At 30.2% G+C, this 22,756-nt stretch overlaps 1 protein-coding gene across 2 annotated transcripts in view; it reads right to left on the minus strand.

The window, feature by feature from the left end:
- The window catches only part of RASSF8 (ras association domain-containing protein 8), a 204,355-nt gene that overhangs the window by 15,852 nt on the left and 165,747 nt on the right, over window positions 1-22,756 (minus strand). For both annotated transcript variants that reach the window (XM_080180126.1, XM_080180125.1), the window contains exon 9: window positions 6,854-6,962. In XM_080180126.1, coding sequence (XP_080036252.1) covers window positions 6,854-6,962 — 109 coding nt within the window. The remainder of the gene's footprint in view (window positions 1-6,853; window positions 6,963-22,756) is intronic.

The raw sequence follows: 22,756 nt of genomic DNA on the forward strand, positions 1-22,756 counted from the left end.
AATCTTTGTTAAGGGAGGCATGTTATGCCCTTCATCTAACAAATTCTCACTTAAGGAAGGCTACTTATGTCCTTCCTAGGAAGGTGACTTCTGTCCTAATTTAGGAATGACTTTGTTTTCTTTCCATGATCCAAAAATAGTACTATTATTATACTAATTATAAAAGGTTGATAAAAAAACATGCCTGAAATTTAGAACTATTTTTGAAACTATTTTATATGGTATTTAAAACTTGTTTATTATTGAAAAGTCATCATAATAAAAAATAATGTTTTATCTATAATGTTAATAATTTTAAATAGCATAATGTATTATAAAATGAATCTTGAAAATTATTAAATATTTATAAAAAAAGAAAGCATGAGTTTTTAAAGTACTGAAACCATAACTAAAAAAAAATAATAAAGGTTTATATAATAGAACAAGATTTATTTTTAGCTATTTTTTGAAAATGTTTATATAAATTTTGTAATTATAAATATTCCATATCTGCATATCTTGAGGCTATAAGATACTATATCAATAAGTTAACGATCAATGCTACAAGCGAGAAAATAATATAAATAGCAATTTTTAAATTTTACTAGAACAACAAATCATCTCTGTAACAAAACCTTGTCAGTATATTTGTTTGAAACATTAGCTAACCGTTATCTTAAGTAAGACTCAATATCAATAAGTTCAATAACAATACTACACCCTATAAAATAATAACCTAAATTTCCAATGGTTAATGCAAAGATTCTCTGCAAGTCAAACTAATAAATATGCCTCTCTATAACTCTAAACTCTATCTTGAGGTTAGGCGTTAATAAAATTTCACCAAGAATTTTTTTTGCAAATCGATGTGAGACCCTCAACCATTATATTGAATAACCTTTGTCTAACTATTTTTTTATCAACTACGTCTCTCTTTCTTGATATCATCATTACACATCATCATGAAATGAAAGAATACCAACAAACAATCAAAAAGTATTTCAATAATTAAGCTAAAATGTTTACTATTTTATAGATCATTAAAAAAAATCCATAAAAGGTAAATACAGAATTTATTACTACTGATTTTTTAGTAATTTACTGTAAATAATATTGGCGATAAAAATAAAATTAAGTCTTAAAGATAAAACTCCCCTTACTTGTGAAACAAGACCAGTTATAAAAAAAACTAATGCCTTTTTAAAATGAAAAAAATGATTGTCCTTTCGTGCAAAGACTTACAAGTTACAAACCTTAAACATATAGAAATCATATTCAGGATCTTAAAGGCTAACCAAAACACGTTTGTAACTGTCTCTGACGACTGGAAAAACCATTTTTCTAACCCTTTTATAGCCAAAGATTAAACGGAATTACGACGGATGGATATACAAATTAGACAGGAGGCGGAGTTTGTAGTTATAGATTGATTAGTCTTGGTTAGGCGATTAAAAAATGCCTTTTTAAAAAAGGAATAAAAATAATATTAATGCATTTTCATTAGAAATAAACAATGATAAAAAGAAGAGAAATGTACAATAAAATGGAATTGATTGCAGATTTCTTTAGTAGTAAAACAGTGGCATACACAGAATTTACTTTAAATTGTGCGTACATAAAAAAATTGACGCAATGTTCAGATATCATGAAATTAAATAAATTGAGAGAATATGAGATAAATTATAAAAATCATGAAACCTTTAAAAAAAAAAGATATTTGAAGCATGACCAATAATAGTTATTTCTCGCATTGTATGATTGTACATTTTTATATTTGTAGAAAGTTGGATATAATAAGATGATAGACACAGTTTTTTCGTATGGATGAGAACCGGTTCCTATCCACCGGATTCGGGGCGGTGTTGAAAAGATATCATTCTGGTTTAGAAAATTTTTCCAAATAAAACTGTCCTTGTATATGAAAATTTGTAATATAATATAATTTGTAATATTTGTTGAAGAATTTATATTCTCATTATTAATTCAATGACATCCCTCCCCCAGTTTTTACAAAGATTGTCCACTATGGCTTAAAATTGGACAGAATTTTTGAATTAGTTAAAGGTTAGCCATCTAATAAAGTAACAAAATGTCTATCGTAGGTTTAGCGAAGGATCTCGCCAACCACTGAACAGACATGACTTTCCTTTACAGTAAAGTTTCTTAATGTTCAGTTAAGGTAAGTAACTATCACCTCCAGAAAAAAAATCCTAACGGTTAATTTTTGTGTCTGTTTACTGTTCCTTTTCCAAATAAAATAGAAATTGAAGGGTCGACTCACTCCCCCTCCTTCTAGTCTCTAGTTTCATTTTCAAATTGAATATATTAACAAAACGTTTGAGGGTCACTTTAACCAACATATTACATTCTCTTCATATAACTATCCATTATTAATATAATTTTGCCCGAATAAAATAGTTTTAGCTCATTGTTCTTGAAATGGAATTAAATGCAACCCCGGGCTGTTTCTTTTATATTAATAATATACTAACTATATATACAGGGATTAGATGATAGAAGATGATTTAATCTTACTCCCAAATTATTTAATGCGAAGAATTTCTTCTTTCTTCCTTTCTAACATAAAAGATTTTTCTTTGAGATTATCGTTAAGGACTGTTTATCTCAGAGAGAGAGGGACAGTGGACACAAGTCTCCAAAGTTTTATAATGACGTTTTCTTATTCGTTGACAAGGCAATTTTTTAGATTTTTCTTACGTTGAATGTCCAAATGTCCAAATGTCCAAATCTACAAAAGAGGTAAATTTGTGTATTAAAATAGGGGATTTACATCAGTCAAGATTAATTCCTTTGGGAAGAGAATCTTATTATTTAAATCTTCAGGTATGGAAATTCAATTTACCACAAAACAAAGTATTTAGACGAGACAATTTTGTACGGTCACTAGGGCCAGCTCAAGCTCCCAATTATGATTTGACACGCTGTCTCTTGGAACCTCCTCTATACAAAGATTCCTCTATGATAAGTTTTAATTTTCTAGATGATTTAATAACACAAACAAAGAGAGAGATATTTTGTTATATTAAAAGCAGATAAAAACATATTGTAAATGGGCAAATATGCATGACATAGAGAATTATTCTATTAGGATAAATAAAGGTATTGGGCTTATAGAGAGAAAAGTCACAAATACATAAAATCATTTACCAATTCTAAGTAAATTTTGCATTTCGGAGCTTATGACTGACTATTGATTATAAGAAAGGGATATGATAATATAAAAAGTAGTATATCCTTAAAATAAAGAAACAGGATCTTTGTGTGTCTGTCTGTACCGAAGGTACTCTCTAGCCGCTGAACCGATATGGTTCTCCTTCAAAAGGGATAGTTCTATGAAGTGTATTTAAAGAGTTAAGGTACTTAGAGTAGTGAACTTTTATATGTCTTAGTAGAATATATTAGGCATTGGATAGATATGATTATATGTTAAAGAATTTTTAACATTGACCAGACCAAATTTTTTTTATTTGACAATATCTTAAAAAGGTAAAGTGATTTGCCACATAAATTACATGAGAATGGTCTATTTTTTCCAAATATGTATAGCCAAAACACCAATATGAGAGAATCTTTTTCCACATATTTCACAAGAGTTATAAAAAAATTGAACAGGGGTTCCCCTTGGGACAAGGTACTTAAAAAACATAAAAAAAATAACGTCCGGTTCATTATAGGACAGGTTTTCTAGAGATTCTTTTTTAAAAAAATAAAGAAAACTGTCCGGTTTACTTACAATATACACATTATCTCACGCGGAAATACCAACTAACCATACAACATATATATATATAAAGACCATTCTCATGTAATTTATGTTGCAAATCACTAACTTTTTTAGATATTATCAAAAAAAAGTTCAGTCAGGTCAATGTTAGAATTCTTTATCACAATCATATCTATCCAATGCCTGATATATTCTACTTAGACATATAAAAAGATCACTACTCTAAGTACTATACTAAATATTTTATTGGTCATTCTTTGTTGTTATGTGTATTTTGTTGTATAAAAAGTTTGGAGTTCTATTAACTAGTAAATGCTATCTAAAGTTGTATTTATGACAAAAAAGTTTTCGCCATATATAACATGCAACGAAGTTGAAAATAAAAATGAAAAACTCATTTTTTAAGGAAAATCCCTGGTCAAATCTTTTAATTTTAATCAATAACTTTATATTATGCACTACTACGTTATTTAAAATAGAAAAAACTTCCAGTTCACTGTTTTTTTTATAAATGCACTTCATGAAACTACCCCTTTAACTTTTTTGGTCATGGGAAGGTTTACCACTTACTTGGGCGAGGGAACCACCACCCTTCCAAGATAAATCGACCCTAGAAAAAATATTACCTCCCTTCGAATTTTTTTAATTGTATTTTTTAAAACTAAAATAAAGGGATGGATGCAATTCAACAATCCCCCATCCACCTCGAGTGCCACTAAACGCCTTTAAGGGAGAAGCCGCTAGTAAGGATATTATGCATGTATATTGTATATTATGTATGTATGTGCTATGTTAATCATATGAAATCCCATAGCCTATAACCATAAAAATTGGAACTTTTAGTTAAGGAACAGGAATCTTTATTTTACCTAACACCTTAAACGATTAAAAAGACTTAAAAGCTGTCCTCTATAACGCAATAGCTTAATTAAGATATTATTGATATTAGAAAAAACTATTCTTTATTTATATTAATCAATGGAATAAATAAACATCACTAAGTTTTGTAATTTCCATATAACCTTACAAGGACCCTATGATGCTAGTAAGGAAATAAAGCCAGCAAGAAAGGGACAATGGGCTGTTTAATAAACTAGTCCCCAAAGTTTGTTTTAACATTTTCTTATTCGTTGGCCTAATAACTTTGGGGACTTTTAATTTATTTTTATTGGTTGGTTCATTAAGTTAAGTGTCCAAACGTTTAAACCGATGATAAAAATCTACAGATGAGGGAAATTGTATATCATCATTGGGGATAACATTGAATTCATCGGCCATTGTCTTATCCCTGAGATGAAGCACTTGAAGAAAAACTAATTTTTTTCAACTAAAATAGGTTGAATCAACAAGTTTTAATTTTTATTCATATCATTAAGCCTATTGTCCAAAAACAGAATGATGGTGGGAGGGGTCACATTCTCTAAAAGCCAATGGAAAATGTGGATTATTGTTTTCTCAATATTATTAATCTAAAGCTCCTAAGGGATATTTAGTCAATAAACAATGTTATCTTATAACTTTTTTCTTCAATAAAAACATGAATATCTATAATTGTAAAACAGGCGGACCTTAATTATCAATTAAAAAATGTTTATAAATTTTCTTATTTTCAATCAATTGTTCGATATCCATCTTATTTTCTTCTGTTTGTTACTGAACCAATGCCTGACTGCTCAACTAAATGAAATAACCCAGGGATCTAAAAGGTTAAGACAATGGCCGATAAATATATATTGGTTGTGGTTAAACACTCAACTTAATAAATCAACTATTCAAATTCACAAAACGTTTTTATGAAACTTTGGGGACTAGTGTAACAAACACCCCATGTCCCCTCTCTCTCTGAAATACCAGACTCATAAGATAGCAACAATCCTTGCCGGTAGTTATTTTTCAGAAAACTTGTTCTTTTACCAGCGTATTAATTATGCATTTCTCCCTTCAATTTCAGTTTAGAAAGCTTTTCTACTTTTTTAAAAATGTTAGTATCTGAAAATTACTGATGGATTAATTATAAAGTTTGTTGAGATTAAAGAAGGATTATGCCCTCAACAACAAACTTACACTGGGCTATTTTTAAATAGTTTATATACCAGGTGTTTTAGAAATTGTTGCTCATATAATACATATAAATATTTATTAACATAATAAAAGCGAAGCTCTGAAATGGTAGAACAAACGAACATTAACAGTTGTAGAGTGTCGAAACCAACTGAATAATCAGAATATAAATACACGAGTCTAAACAAAATTGTAAGTACATTTTTTTGGAAAAATGCTTAACTACAGGATATTGTTTAAAAACATACTTATGTTTTTAGGACTTGATTATACAGATATTTCGGTTATAACATTACACCTTGATGTAATATGAATCATTATTTCAATAACCAGATGAATATGATAATTTTCATACATAAAAGTGTTGTAAAAAAGGAGAAAAATGAAAATGTTTCAAATGGACTACAGACATTCTGGTAACGCTTCTGGAGTTGCTACGTTTCTTAAATCGTACCTAACTGTTATAGGAATAATCATGCAAAATTTAAAATCGATAGGACAATTCTAACATGGCTAAATCAACGGAAAGAGCCAACAATTAGAGAAAAGCTTTGCTTTTAAAAATAAGTGTAGTAAGAAAACTAGAAAAGTTAAAATACCTTTAATTGAGTCTAGTTATTTCAACCCCTATTTTTTAATGATTGTTTATGATTAAAAAGGAACTTTTCTTACAAGGCTAGGATGTATTTTACATTTTTACATATGTATGTTATATCTACAAAATATTTTGAACAATTCACTAATGTTCCATATTAATAACAACAAGCCACCCTGTGGTAATAATTCTATGTATAAATTGTTTCAAAGTTTCATTGCACAAATTCAAATTAAGGATTATAAGTTTGATATTAATAAAATTTATTTCAAAATATTATATGGTTTTCTTTTAATTAATTTTCACTTTGACTATCCTAATTTGTACATTTCCTAGTCAATCATATAGCGGGATAGTTCCTCCAATGTTTTCCAATTGATAAATAGTATGAATCTAGATAATATCTATTGATCAAATAATGCTAGTTTTAATACATTTTTTTGGCTGACACTGATTATAAACAAGAATGCTACCTGTGAGTAGGATCGCATCTCATCTCCCAGTCTTCTGAGGGTGGCATTGGTTTTCTGTAACTCTAGGTCGGTCATCTCCAGCCGGTGCTTCAACTGGTCCAACTCCGTCCTGAAAATATAAAAAAATTTAAACATATTCCAGCTTTAAAATCGATTAATATCCGCGGTGGATCAAAAAAGGCTTCTCAGTTATAATGAAAAAGCATCGTATTATCAAGTTTTCTACGAATATGTACAATCATAAGATTAAAACCTGTTTATTAGCCATTGCCTTCGGTATCTCGGGGCTTAAAATAACTGAATTTAATCTTGTAATTGTACATTTTTATATCCGCAGAAAGCTGTTTATAATGTGGTGCGATAAATAACTATTCTAATTTCGTCTGTCTATCTACTTTATCTAATTGTCAATAAATTATACATTAACACTTTACATCTAACTTATGTGTATATAGCATTTATATTAATTCTATCTTTTACCAATATGATATTATTTCAATGAAGTTACTAGAAGATTTGGATCTACTGCAGTTCACGGTAAAATATTGCTGGTAACGAATATTGCCAAAAATCTATGAATTTTAAAGGTTGCTAGCTGCTAAACGGTTGAACGTACAGAACATGCCCGCACACTGTTTTAAGTGGCATAAGAAGGCCTACAAATAATCTGGAATAGCCATAAATCAATAATGCATGATTATCTCGCAGTGCAGAGAAATGCGCGAAAAAAGGCCTATTTTACGCGTTTTTCTTCCGTGAAGCTTTCCCTGTGCATCATTGGATCTTGGCTATTCCAGATTATTTGTAGGCCTTCTTATACTGCTTATAATGGTGTGCGGGTATGATCTGTACGTTCATCCGTTTGGCAGCTAGCAGCCTTTAAAATTCATAAATTTTTGGCAATATTCGTTACCAGCAATATTTTACCGTGAACTGCAGTAGATCCGAAGATTTATATTTAGTCGATTAATAATTAAAATTCTTGTAAGGTTTTGTAAATAAATCACCTAAGACATTTTTGTTTGTTAGATTTTTAAACTAAAATATTGATCAACTTCCTTAGAATGGTGAAGTGATCCCATGTGTAAAATTGTCAGTATTGTAGGCTGACTCATAAAAACCTAAGGCCTATAATTACTTTACATTTAATAACGTCACATATGCTTAATTTTTACATATTAGAATATTTTAGAAGGGATTTTTTATATAAGTTACTTAGTGCTTCCTATTTTTGTGCATTTGTAATTAAAAAATGGTTATAATCAAGTATACTACTTGCAGAAAATATGATTTTTACTTCATTTATTGGCCATACAATTTTAAATGTATTTATTGTTGCTTTGTTAGGTCTAAACTAAATATCTCTAATATTAAATAATTTACATGGTAACTCTTCTCCCTGTGGTTTTATATTTCATCAAATTAGGTATTCCATCAATCATGCAGAGATTAAGAGGAAAAGAGCATAACAATGGAGCTACTCATAAATGAAAATGTCTATTTGTCTAAGCACTAGTATTTTGTTTGACATTTGCTTTTGTACAATAAAATTTTTAACTTTAAAGAAAGGCGGCCGAACTTTCAAAAACTGCCCTTTCTTATTATTACTAAAACATGAGCTCGCGTAATTAATGGAACACCATAAAATTTATGTATACTTTCAGTAATAATTAAAAAGGATTAGAAAAAAAGGATGACTCTATGAAGGTTATTGCACAAGTTTGTTACTAAGAAAGTAAAGTATTAATCGGTTTCGAAGCCATACTAGAAAATGGATTCTAGGCCTTGCAGTTAAAATGATACCCGAAGCTTGTAACTTTAAAATAAGATGTAAAAACAGTAAACAATAAACAAGGAGGGGGGGAGGAGTTCTGACACATTTGCGTAAACCTGGTACATAGTCTTTATCTTTGGACTGAGAGGATAGTTTATTCAAGATAAAATCATTCTTATATGATGAATTTTCTCAAGTTTTAAGATTTTTTGGATAGGCCTCTAGGTTCCGGAGCTCCAGGCCTCCAGGTGGTCTCTGTACAGGTAAAAATGAAAAAAAAAAATTTTTAAGAGTTAGATGTTAACTTATAAAACAAAATATGCATCTTTTTGTTGTGATTATATTATGTTATTCACATATTTGAAGAAAAAACATGCATATTTTGTTTCATAAGCTGACCTCTAACTCTTAAAAAATTTTTTTTTTCATTTTTACCTGTACAGAGACCACCTAGAGGCCTGGAGCTCCGAAACCTGGAGGCCTATCCAAAAAACTTGGGAAAACTCATCATATAAGAATGATTTTATCTTTTATAACCTATCCTCTTAGTCCAAACCTTATATACCAGGTTTACGCAAAAGTGTCAGAACCCCCCCCCCCCCCTCCTTATAAGCTTATTAAGAGTTTCAAATTTGTCATAATCAAAGGTTACATATATCACATGAGTATAAGCGTTAGGTATATTTTTCACATTATATATTTTTTTGATAATGTCATACTTACTATTGTTTTAAAGAAAATAATATAAAAAAAGATAATAAAGTACACCTATTGGAACTATCCTTTATCATGAAATTCAGAAACATAATGATAATTAAAAAGGATTTAGAAAATTTGATACTTTAAATACACAAAATAAGAATAATGTTTCATCTAAAATATTATGCTTGCAGCTGCTATATGAACTGTAATTTTAACTACATTTTTCTCTTTAAATTTTTTTTATATAAAAGTAACAGGATGTTTATCCGATTGTGTGTCTGTGTCTCGGTACCAAAGGAACTCGCTAACTGCTGGACCTATATGGTTCTCCATTACAGTTAAGCTTCCACCCTCCCAAGAGAAATCATTTTGAAAAATATACATACTTTCTTTTCAAAACTATAATTGTGCCGCAAGTAATATTTAGTGTATATGCATCACAAGAAAAAAGGAAAATAGTAATAAAAAGCAATAAGAAAATGAGATTAAGTATTATCACTCAATCTTTATAAACAATATTATTATACTTAACATTGACAGACCAGAACATAGGTATAAGAACTATCAAAAGTAGAAAAAGTCATACAAAAATCTAAAGAGAAAATCTTAACAAGAATGCTATACATTAGCGAAGCTCAAAAAGTAATTTGCCACAAAAAGTATAATATATAGTAATAATTGAAATTGTAGATGCTCATGATTCATAAAATTTAAAACATCTATCTTTATTAGGAGCTAAATATGTCCTGTTTTACGAGATCCTTCGCTACAAACAAACAGACAGACATCGTTCTACTTTGTATTATAGATATTCATTTCTTCAATTACTTGTATGTTGCCTTAGACAGACACCCCTGTCCTGGATAAAATGTTTATTTAAAAAAACATGTGCGTTCAGTTTTTTTCATTTCCTGATAAATTTTTGTCCCCCGATTCCAAAAATATCTTTCCCGAAATCCTAGCTGTTCTAGAAGATCTCTAAAACTGCAAATTACTTTTGTCACTGATTTTTCAATAATTTTTTACTTAACTAATACAAAATTTTGTTCAAAACATGTTTTAGTGAACAGTAAAAAGTGTCTAACACACCTTAGAATATACATCCCTTGAATGCCAGCAAGGCCTAACAGAATCAATAAAAATATACCTGCCCTTTTGACAGTTATTAACTGTTAAACAGAGCCAATTTGGGTTTTAACTAGAAAAGACATTGAAGGATCAGTTTTTCAGACTTGACTTAGAAAAACAAAGTTGTAGAACTTGCCAAGCCTAACAAAAGTTGTAAAATGAACTGTTGCAGCAGTGGCGGAGATTATCTGCGTCTAAATTATATAAAACATGCATAGCAACGTTGTGCCCTTTATTAGACGGGAAGGACTCATGTTATTGTGCTTTTCCAATAAATACAAAGTTGTAGAATTTGCTAGGCCTAATAATAATAGACATTATTGGCATCCATCTATGACACACTTTTCTGAGAAAAACTGAAAATTGTGAGTTTAACGTGAATAACAGTCAAAACAGTGATTGGTGGGTTCAATTTTTATCTAAATATTCCCTCATTGGTTTGTTAGTTTGTTCAGACCACACCAATATTATTGCATCCTAAAACAATGGAGAACATCATTGAAACTTCGACAAATAAACACAAATGTAGTCCTGTCATCTCAGAGAACAGCTGGAAAAAGTTACAAAGATCACAGAAACTCTCAAACTCATTACTGTTAACCTTAAGATGGCCCCGGAACAACATATACATCAAGAAACATTGAGTGATGAAATCAAATCAATACCTTTTGACTGGCAATCAACCTGACCATCCATACACAAATTTTCACAGACAACTGCCAGCAATGGTAGTAGAGATTATCTGAATCGAATGTAAATAAAACCAAACATTTCAATGATGTTCTCCAATTTTAAACAGGAAAGACTTCACAATTTTCAGTTTTCCTCAAAATGTCCAGAAAAGTGTGTTCTAGGTAGATGCCATTAATGTCAATGTTAGGCCTTGCAAGTTCTACAACTTTGTATTTATTGTTAAAGCACAAAAAACAGTTACTTAAGTTGCTTTGGGAAAAACTGAAAGTTCTGACATTTAATTGTTGATAATAGTTGTTGTTGAAGTTAGGACTCAGATGCACATGGAGACTGGAAGTGAGAATCCTTTGGCCAATCTTAGATTGGTAAGCTTTGCACACACCTGATTGTATTCTATGCTACATTACAAGCTGACTTGCAATTCTCATGGAAGCTACTTAATTATTACATCACCCTGGCCTAGAGTTTTGGCAGGTGTTCCATATCAAGCCACACTAATTAATGGCACTCTCATACGAGGAGCATGGATGAGGGAAAGCATGGTTAAAGCTGCTTGATATGTAGAACTTCCTACAAATCTCCCTCCTTACAACCTTAGGGCATCTCAGGGATGGTTGTGTGATCATAATCTGACAAATTCCGACAGCATTTGTCAACCAAATGCAAAGTCAATGTGGGGAACTCAGTTTCTCCCAACCACAGCGTAGTGAGCTAACCACCACTTTGGAACAAACAGTCATTGGCAGGTTCAAATTTTTGGCTTAAATTCTGTCTTCATTGGTTTTATTTTAGTGTCTGATGTTCAGGTCCCCCTAATATGAGTCCTTCTTGTCTTAGAATGGGCACAACATTGCTATGCGCTGTTATGTATATTTTTGACGCAGATAATCTCCACCACTGCTGCAACAGTTCATCTTACAACTATTGTTAGGCTTGGCGAGTTCTACAACTTTGTTTTTCTTTGTCAAGTCTGAAAAACTGATCCTTCAATGTCTTTTCTAGTTAAAACCCAAATTGGCTCTGTTTAACAGTTAATAACTGTTAAAAGGGCAGGTATATTTTTATTGATTCTGTTAGGTCTTGTTGGCATTCAAGTAATGTATATTCTAAGGTGTGTTAGACACTTTTTACTGTTCACTAAAACATGTTTTGAACAAAATTTTGTATTAGATACTTAAAAAATTATTGAAAAATCAGTGATAAAAGTAATTTGCAGTTTTGGAGATCTTCTAGAACAGCTAGGATTTCTGGAAAGATATTTTTGGAATCGGGGGACAAAAATCTATCAGGAAATGAAAAAAACTGAACGCGCATGTTTTTTAAAATAAACATTTTATCCAGAACAGGGGTGCAGAATAATGAGGATATACAAGCGCAGCTATTTTTTCTATTCTATTTTCCGTAAGTCAACAATTATGATTCTTAAGACTAGATGTGTAGTTTTCTGCCAGTATGAGTAATCAAATATTAAACCTAATAGTACCAACTATTATTTTATACAAGTTGAAAAAATATTCTTTATTGATATTGAAAATATTCCCAAACTCAAACGCAGAAAACGTAATTTGGCTAGTAACCAAAAAGTTTTGGACTTGACTATATTTATTTCTATCTTTTAGTTTTAGAGATCGACGACCGCAGTCTAGCGGTATAAGATGCCTATCAGCAGCAAAAATCTACTTTGCCTTCCCTAGAATTTAGCTTATCTTTATAGGCTCAAAATAGGCTGTTATCTAACCTTAAAGGCTACCAGTCTGTCTAATATGGCGGCTACCAAGCCTTGATGTGTTTGTTTGTTATTATAAAGTAAATTGGAAGAGACAGAATAAATACTCTCATTTACGAACATTAGTCGCGTAAAAAGGGGAGGGGTTCATAAGATATTAAGGTAGAAACTTAGTACTATTTGTCGTAATTTTAATAAAAAAAATGAATAGCTTTGATTTACAATCATTAGTCGCGTAAAATAGGAAGGTGATTAACAATATCAATTCAGAAACTTAATTTTATTCTTCATAATAAGTGGAGAAAGATCAAGTCTATTAAATATAAGAATAAGATACAGAATCAATAGAAGATAGCTTGTGTGAAAGAATTTGATTATCAACGAACAAAAAATATAGAAAAAGAAGCACTATAAAGACAGCTTTGATATGTTTTGATTGTTTATGTGTCACTAATTTTAAACACTGACTATGCCCTTATGCACTATCAATCCTTATCAGCTTAGGAAATAGCAAAAACTAAATCTGTGGATTTACTATCTGCTCTCTGGGCTATATCTTTTACAGGTTAAACCACACACAGACAAAGAAATGTACCAATCAATTTTCATTTATTTAGCTTAAATATAAAAAAAAACATCTGATAAAAGCTAGGTAATAATTAATAATAATAAATAGCTGTGTATATGTCATACTAAAGACATTAAAATGATTTAGTGGCTATGTAAAGCCTGACTGCAAAGTAAATAGAAAAACTGTATAGAATTTGAAACCCTGAATGCTATTCTTAGGTGATGCATCAATTGCCAAAATTAAGTCTCACTGTCTTATGACAACATCCATAAATAGCGAAGCACAATTTAAATAATGGATAGAAAAATGAACAGTAATCATAAAAATAAGAGAGAATAATAGAAAATGACAAAACGTTCATAAGCAAAAATATATTTAGCTCTTGTGGTATGAATAACACCAATAAATGCCCATAGAGAATCTTCACAAAAATTTCAGCAATCTATCCCAAAAATGTTTCAGACATATGGACGGACAGACATATCTATGTAATTACAGAGTAGCTTCACTACTAACTTAAGTTTGATCTGAGTGTATATTTACTTGATTTATTTAGTTATTTATATCTTAGATATAACAAAATTAAATATATCATAGTGTGTAAAGTCTGCATAAAGATATCTTATTCTATTATCCGTCCCCTGAACCACAATACTCCACATAAAAGACTTCGCAGATGATAAATGGATAAAAGTATAATATATAAAGCCAAGAATATGGTTTGTACATTCTAAAGGAAAAATGATCTTACACTTTTCATTTTATATATTCAACAATAAAGTTACAAGATAGTGCTAAGAAATAAATTTGATTTTCCAATGGTTCACTTTGATAAATAATTTTGTGGAGAAGAAAATTTCAATTATTGTATAAATTTATAAGTACCTGTCTCATTTCTTAAACCTTAATTTTAAAAGCAGTTCATATTTCATCTTATTTATGAGGTGATGGTAATTCTATTCTATTTAAAAGCATAGTTAGGATATAGAAATACTGTAAAAGGATGAGGATAGGAAATTGAATATTGAGTTTTATATTAGACTTAATGTCTTTTCACCTTAGATATTGAAAAACTTAAATAGTACAAAGATATTTTAAACAGATATTCTTTTATATAAAGTATTTTGAAGTAGTAAGATTTTTTTGTCGTTAGCGAAGTATCTTCTTATATGTTTCTCCTTTACAGTAAAGCTTTTTAAGGTACTTATATGGTTTTAGGATATTATTATAAATAATTCGGGGTTCTTATATTTTTTGAATACTTCGAATATTGAACCCCTTGATTCTAGGGGCGCATCAGCTAGATCAGCTAGAAATTTCTCATTCAATATTAAAATGAGAAACTAAGTATCTCTTTAATTGAGAGTAGAATAATTAATTATTTTTCAACCAGATGGAAAGGATGATTACAGATATGTTAATTAAAATCTTAACCCTGTATTCAAGGTTTCCAAAAATATAATAAAGTTTAAAAAATTTTAAATCAAAACTGTATTTTCTTATAGGTAAAAAATAAATGTATTAAAATTTTAAAACTGTAATGTTTAGAACCAAAGAGAAAAATTGTTTAGTTGTAATATAAATTTTTGAAGCCATGGCGGCTTAAGTGTTTGCAAGTTCAAGCTCATTTCAATATGAAATGGTTGGTTGGTGGAGATTTATATTTTGACAGTTCTGTGGTTGCCTATGTGTGTGTGTGTGTGTGTGTGTGTGTGTGTGTAAGCATGGTTGGTTTTGTTTGTCTGTGTGTGTGTGTGCATGTGTTTATCTCTAAGAGTGTCAGTATGAACACATAAGTTTGTGTTTTGTGTGCAAATGTGTGCATTCACAAGTTAAGAATAGGATGTATTTGTATGTTGTCAAGGCAGAAGATAAAATAACTTATAATAATTATAATATGATAAAAGTTTTTGCACATTTTGCTTTGCCATAAAAGATTATAAACATTTTAATGCTGCAAAGTGCTCACACATTTTTTAAATAGCATGAATATTTGCTAGATTGATCTCACACACAAGCTCTTGTTCTTTAATTAATTTGATGTAAGATTCTTGAGAATTTCTAAGGAAGGTCTATGATCTTATTTTCTTCAAGAAAATAAAATATGATTTGGTTGGTAGGCATACATATAAACTAATTTTAATCAAGCAATAGTGTAAATGATTACTTTTATCAGATAAAATCACTTATCCAATTTTTTTCCAAAATCAAAAGTATCGCTATTAATCTGTTATTAAAATTTGGGTCGACAGTTTCCCAACCTTATTGTAACAAAATTCTTGTAACTACTTTACTGTAATTGAGATTGTAAGAAGCATGTTAGATATACACAGCAGATGCAATTTGTGTGTGTAGACTTCTTTCAAGTGAGTTAGGTAAATATTCAAGTACATACAGTCTATATTGGGAAGAGGATTTTTAAAAGCGAAGCTTTTCTATAATTAGGGTCGGTCCGTCCGTCCGTATGTCCGAACGTCACAGACAGTTACTTCTTTTCGTTAATTTAAACAGGTTAGAATTGTCCTATCGATTTCAAACTTTGCATGGTTATTCCTGTAAAAGTTAGGTATGATTAAGAAAGCGTAGCAACTCTATAATCGCTTCAAGAATGTCCGTACGTCCATTTTAACATGTTGATTTTTTAATTTTTTAAAAACAATTTTTTTATGTGATAAAATTATCTGATTGATCTTATTTTTGGAATACTGATTCCTAGGACAACGTTATAATGTACAATGTTATAACCGAAGCATCTCTATAATCAAGTCATAAAAAATGTAAGTATGTCCTTAAACAATATCCTGTAAAAATTCACTTATAATTTGTTTCGATTTTATATATCTATATTCTGATCATTCAGTTCTGATACTCTACAAGTGTTAATGTTCGTTTGTCCTACAGCTTCAAAGCTTCGCTTTTATGGATGTTGTCCTCCTTGTTATTATAAAAATTAAATAAGGTGTTTTAATAAAAAGAAAAGTAATAAAGCATATACATATATATATATATATAGCATACACAAAAAGGAAGCAATCAGAACACCATACTCTATTATATGGTAGAGGGGGATTTTTAAAAGCAAAACTTTTCTATAATTAGGGTCGGTCCGTACGCCCCACCGTACGTTCGTCACAGACGGAAAGCTTTCGTTAATTTAGGCATTGTCCTATCAATTTCAAACTTTGCATGGCGATTCCTTTTAGAAAGCGTAGGAACTCTATAATCATTACAAGAATGTCCGTACGTCCATTTTAAATATGTTGATTTTTTTACTTTTTAACAACAAAATTTTATGTGATCTAATCATCCGATTTATCTGATTTTTGGTATGTTGATTCCTAGGACAACAAAGTATAATGTTATAAGCGAAGCAACTCTATAATCAAGTCTTAAAAATGTTAGTATGTCCATAAACATTATCCTGTATCAAGCAGTTTTTAAACAAATTTACTTACAATTTTGCTTCGACTCTTATTTTATTTTCTGATTACTCAGTTCTGACACTATATAAGTATTAATGTCCGTTTGTCCTACCAATTCAGTGCTTTGCTTTTATGGATGTTGTCATCCTTGTTTTTATTAATATAGAATATTAAAATGTAACTTGTTTGATTTTTCAGTGTAAATATCCTTTTCTTAAGAATTCACATATTTTGAGTTTGAAGAATACACCTCAGGGGAAAACTAAAACTTTTTATTTCAGCCACACTTACCAAACATCAGGAAAAAATAATTTTATACAAAAATTATGTAAAGAAGAAATAAAATAATATTGTTGGTTTCCAATTATGTTATTAGTTGCTAGAAATTTTTGAATTTTTGGAGAAATTTAAAGAGAAACGACCATTAAATGTTTCTTTCAAATTTCCAAATGGACTTTCAGGATAAGACTAAATGTGAACCAAATTTCTATTACTATTTTCTGAAAACAATATTATTGACCGCGAAGCTAAGTTAAAATTAAAAAGGACTATTTTATCATGACCTAAAAACATGCACATACCTTTTATTTCTGTAACAAAAAGATGCAAAGTTTATTGGAGCATAAAGGAATTATTGTATTTAGATAAAATTCAAAAAGACTTTTATTCTTTTTACTCCTTTTTGAAACTAGCTGCTGCACTGTTTTAGATTGAAAAGAATGATTAGCAAATCTCATGAAGAAGCAAGGTGATAACACATAAAAACACGGATATAATTGTACTGGCTCAACTGACTGACAGACATCAAGACACACACTACTTATATAACAGCTGCACTACTATAAAAATATCAGATGTGAAAATAAAGGAGTAGCTCCTTTAGGAATTAATATGTTAATTTATTATGAATTTTGATTTCTCTCTTATAGTTATATTTAAATTAAATTTTCCCTTGTAAACCCTCTTCATACTTATATAAAATTACCCTTTTCATTACCATTCACACTGTGGAAAAAAATCTATCAAAAAAAACACTTTTATAGTTTTTTTGTGTGTGTGCAATACAAGAATAAGTTAATCCTAATCGTAGTACATCATTTTGGGTTGTAACAAAAAGGGTGGAATGATTATGAAAGGTAGAAAAATGACACTGTTTTTCATTAATAGCAAAGATTATCCTTAATTAAAATCGCCCAAAAATCAATTTCTTAACTAAATTCTAGAGACAAAAGTGGATTTTAAAAATCCCAAATAATTGCACAGTAAAACAAACCCGCACCGTACTGTCTAAATGAATACATATGAAGGGCGTTACAAGTTAGGACGTATAAGGGCTCACACTCATTTGTATCAAGCAGGGGTCTCGCAGGGATAGGGGGGATACAGATATATCATAAACGGTACATTTCATAATACTTAAATGAGAATATGATACATTTATGTTATTTTTTAACTGGCGGAATAGTTATAAAAAAATCTGTTTACTTTCTGTCAAAAATGGGTGGATAGGAATATGCATGGATTTAAAGACGAATATGAAAAAGTTATTATAAAATGTTGGGGACCAGTGTAATAAAGCCCAAAGTTCCCTCTCTCCCTGGGAATATGTCAGCTAAAAAAATCCTATTTTCTTCTATCTTAGAAAATACCGATTCCCTTATTCCAGACTTTTATTTCTTTTGGCAAAGGTATATTTAGGGTGCAATAAGTTATTGCAAAAACAACATTTTATCCATTGTTATATAATTAGGAGTAAAGCAACTCAATAACACATAGATAATAAAAAAACTGTTTAATAATATACCTAATAATAATAGTACCCAAAGTTTTATAATCATACTATCTTATTTGTTGGCCCAAAAAGATTGGGTTTTTATTAAATCTAGATTGAATAGCTATAAAAATAGCTAGCTCAAACAGTTTCAACCAATATTTACTATCTACAGGAGGGGAAATTTTGTTACATTTATTATCAATTAAAATTAATAGTACATTTTCTTATCCTTCATGATCCTCTATATAAACATACTTGGGTACGTACAATGCTGCTCTATAATTAGTCGTTCCAAAACAAAACAAATTAATTACAATAAATTAGCTGACTCATGTCACACACATAGAAATCTCAAAATGCATCTTTGTCGAGTCTGGATATATTAAGAAATACTGTTCTTCACTAAATATTATTCTTTTCGGCTAGAGACGACCCCTAGATCTCTCTTCAAAAAGTTATAATATGAAAACCAGCTTAGTTTAATTCTTATTATTTTATAAAAAAAAAACGTCAATGATTAAAAATATTTTACAGATACATATTAAAAGGTACCATAAATTAACCTACCTCCCTTTCTTTCCCTAAGATTTTTAATAATTTCTTTATTGCGCCAAGGTCGTATCCCCGAAAACCTTCAAATTCAAATATTATGTTTTAGTAATTTTTATGTGCTTATATTTATGCATTTAACAATGGTCTATAAACCAAATAATTTTCCTTTAAAGCAAAAGTAACCAAAGATTCTTTAACCATAAGAAAAAAAGATTTTTTTTAGTGCTCAAAGTTTTAAGTTAACGAGTAATATTTTTTTCTGTTTATTAATTGATCTTGTAATTTCAGGACTTTGAAATAGTTTGTGTCAATAAATCTATACTCAAACCTGCTGTTGAACTTGATGGTTCCTGGTATTGGGGGTTTTGCCTTGAAAGACTAAGATCTCTAGAACTTCCCGCAAATTCGGAAGTCACACTTAACCAAAGTGTTATGGTTAAGACAGAAATAGTAAAAATAAGACAATCAAAATCTATCTGCAGGAATATGCTAAAATAAATTAATTTTGCTTATCCTTTTCTGATTGTTCAGATTTGCTTCATGTATGTTTTTAATTAAATCTTGTTGCTAGTAGAAAATTTTGTAGGTTTTGTGGGAATACTTTTTGTATAATTAAATGTCTTTCAGATATGCAAATCAGTTTAATTTAAATTAATAAATAAACAAGGATGACAACATATTAAACTGCACAGCAATAAGAATTGTTTAATTGAGTATAGAATAAACTTTTTCTTCGTGGAAAAGTTGGAGGCAAAATAGATTTTCAAAAGAAGAAATATGTCTTTCTGTTTCTTTTCTTGTCTATAAAAAGGTAAATGTAAATGTAAAATTAAGAGGCCCAATTAGTTTTGGGTCAGATAGCTAATAGATAGATAGCCAATATGATAGAGAGATAGATAGAAAATTAGTCACGGGCCCAAACTGAATTAAATCTCCATTTAAGAAGCCTAGTCAAAAATAGTCTAAGTTGGAAGATATTTAAGCAGCCAAATTAGAAATGGTATAAGTTTGCAAAAAAGAAACAACAACCTTAAATTATTCATTCGCTAACTACTAGTCCCTAGGGGAGGGAAAAGTGTACTCTCCACTTAATTTTTTTTTTGGGGGGGGGGGAGATGAGGGGGGAGGCGATTTTACATGTGAGTGTAAAATGGTTGTAAACCTTACCAGTTCCTGTAAGAAACATTCTGGTCTCGCAGTTAACGAAATATAAATCTACAGACAGATGGACAAACAGTTCCTTAAAAGCAAAGAGGATTCTGAAAAATGGTGAACTTAGACAGCTATTTAAAAAGGAAGGAATAAAGATTTTTAACATTTCCCCATTTCACTTAAATATACCAATTATAAGGACCACTTATAATATTGAAATCTGATGGAGTTAATTAAAAAAAATATTTGTAATCAATTGAGAAAAAAACACATAAAGATGCAAATTTTATAACAACTGAACTATCTTCAGTTGGGATGTTGTGTTTTTTTTTTTTTTTTGGGGGGGGGGGGTCGGGATTTCATTATCTAAAATAAGTTTGTAACTGCCGAATTTCCTCCCCCCCAGCCCCCAATTTTCACGCCCGTCACAAAAATTGACCTTAGACGATATTTTAAATAATTTTTCACGGATTTTTCCACTCAGTCCCCCTTGTCCTCTCCCCCCTTTAAAATGAATTATTATTATGTTCCAACTTTTTAAAGATTTGCCTAATTTCCTCATTTAACTAACATAGTGTGTAATCCAAAGAGAAACCAAACAAGGACAATTTTGTCCATAAGAAGCCATGAGGGAGGGGACACTTGCCTACTCACTGTTTCGTGGCCAGATGAAAAAAGTTTATTTTAGTGTTAGGCAAAAATGACTTTGCAATTGTATCAGTAAGAAGGTCTAATAACCTTTGCTAATTTTAAAATCCAACTAAATCTAACTTTTAAGAAAATTAGATTTGAAAATCTTAAGTTCAATTTTCATCCCCTAGGAGTTACCGAGCAATCATGACAAGAAAAGCAAATATTCATACTTTTCAATTCTTTACAACTTTGCTTTTATGAAGTCTTTCATAAAACCACTCTATATAAGATTTATTTAAGGCTGAATTTCCGTGACCTTAGCAAAGCAACTTATAAAAATGGCCATTGATTAACTCCCTTCAGGAGTGATTTTATGAAGAACTTTATAAAAGCAAACTTGTTCAAAATTTTAAATCAATAATCTTTGCACTTCTTGTCATGATTGTTCGGTAACTCCTAGGGGATGAAAATTGAACTTAAAATTTTCAAATCTAATATTCTCAAATTTAGTTGGATTTTAAAATTAGCAAAGGGTGTAATTAGACCTACTTACTGATACAATTGAAAAGTCATTTTTGCCTAACACTAAAATAACCTTTTTTTATCTGGCCACGCAACAGTGTACTATATATATGGGAGGGAGGGGATATCAGACTATAAACTACACTGGTACACAACGTTTTATAAACACATTTTCTCATGGGTTTGGTTTTAACTTTGAGAAATTATTATTAAATCTTAATTGGTTGCTACGAACCTTTTGTTTCCTAACTTTTCCAAAAATAATTTTAATCTGCAGGAAGAATAATTTTGTATATCGCAATGGTGTGTGTATATCAATTTATCCTTGATTGTCTTATCCCTGACTAACATATCTGACAATTTCCTTATTGTCCTTGAGTAAATCAAAAGTTATAAAATTTTTTTTATAAGTTATGTAACACAAAAATCGCCTATTTCTTTCAAATTGCAGGTGGACTCCCCCTCCCCCCCCCCCCCCTCCAACCCTCATCTCCTCCATAATATCTAAAATCATAAAATATACAAGTAGCACAACAGAAACAATCTTATAGCATAAAATAAAAGCTTAAATTACATTAATAATAAAGAAATAGCATGTCACTTTTTATGAAAATATTAAAAAGGAGTAATTTTGAGCAATGAAGAATTTGGGAAATTTGTGTTTCCTATCGTGATAAATCTTAAGCAAATACAAAAAAATGAACAGGGACATGTTAAACAGCAAAAAATTTTGATGTTAAAACAAATATTCTTTTATATAAAGTAGTAGTTTTTTGTCTGAAGCTTATGAACTCAATAACTACGGAATCGATTCGAATTTCTATTTTATGTAGGTTTCACATAAGACCTGTGATGATTTTAGGCTATTTTATTTCCAGATTTTAAGCAATTTTAATAGCCCCCCTGTGTCCCTTTGTGTAGAGGTCCCCTAGATTCTAGGGGCGCAGTCATTAAATTAATAAAATAAACTCCTTTTTATATTAAAAATGAATACATATAACAAAAATTAAAATTTGGGTTGGCCTGCCCCTCCATTTTTTACGACCTTTACGACTTACACCCCCTAAAAAAAAAGGTCTCAGGTTGTTGCAAAATCAGCGGGTAAACTGAGGATTTTGCAACAACCAGGTGTCATGAGCGTCCGGAGTTTTTGGAGGAGGGGCTGGGTCAGATTACAACAAGGTTGTGATGTGAACCAGTCAAAAATTCGATCTCTCCACGCGAGACTGGATAGGGAAGGAGGGGGATATCCTA

Source organism: Acartia tonsa, chromosome 12 (genome assembly GCF_053477335.1).
Source record: "Acartia tonsa isolate MP-2025a chromosome 12, ASM5347733v1, whole genome shotgun sequence".
Lineage (NCBI taxonomy): Eukaryota > Metazoa > Arthropoda > Copepoda > Calanoida > Acartiidae > Acartia > Acartia tonsa.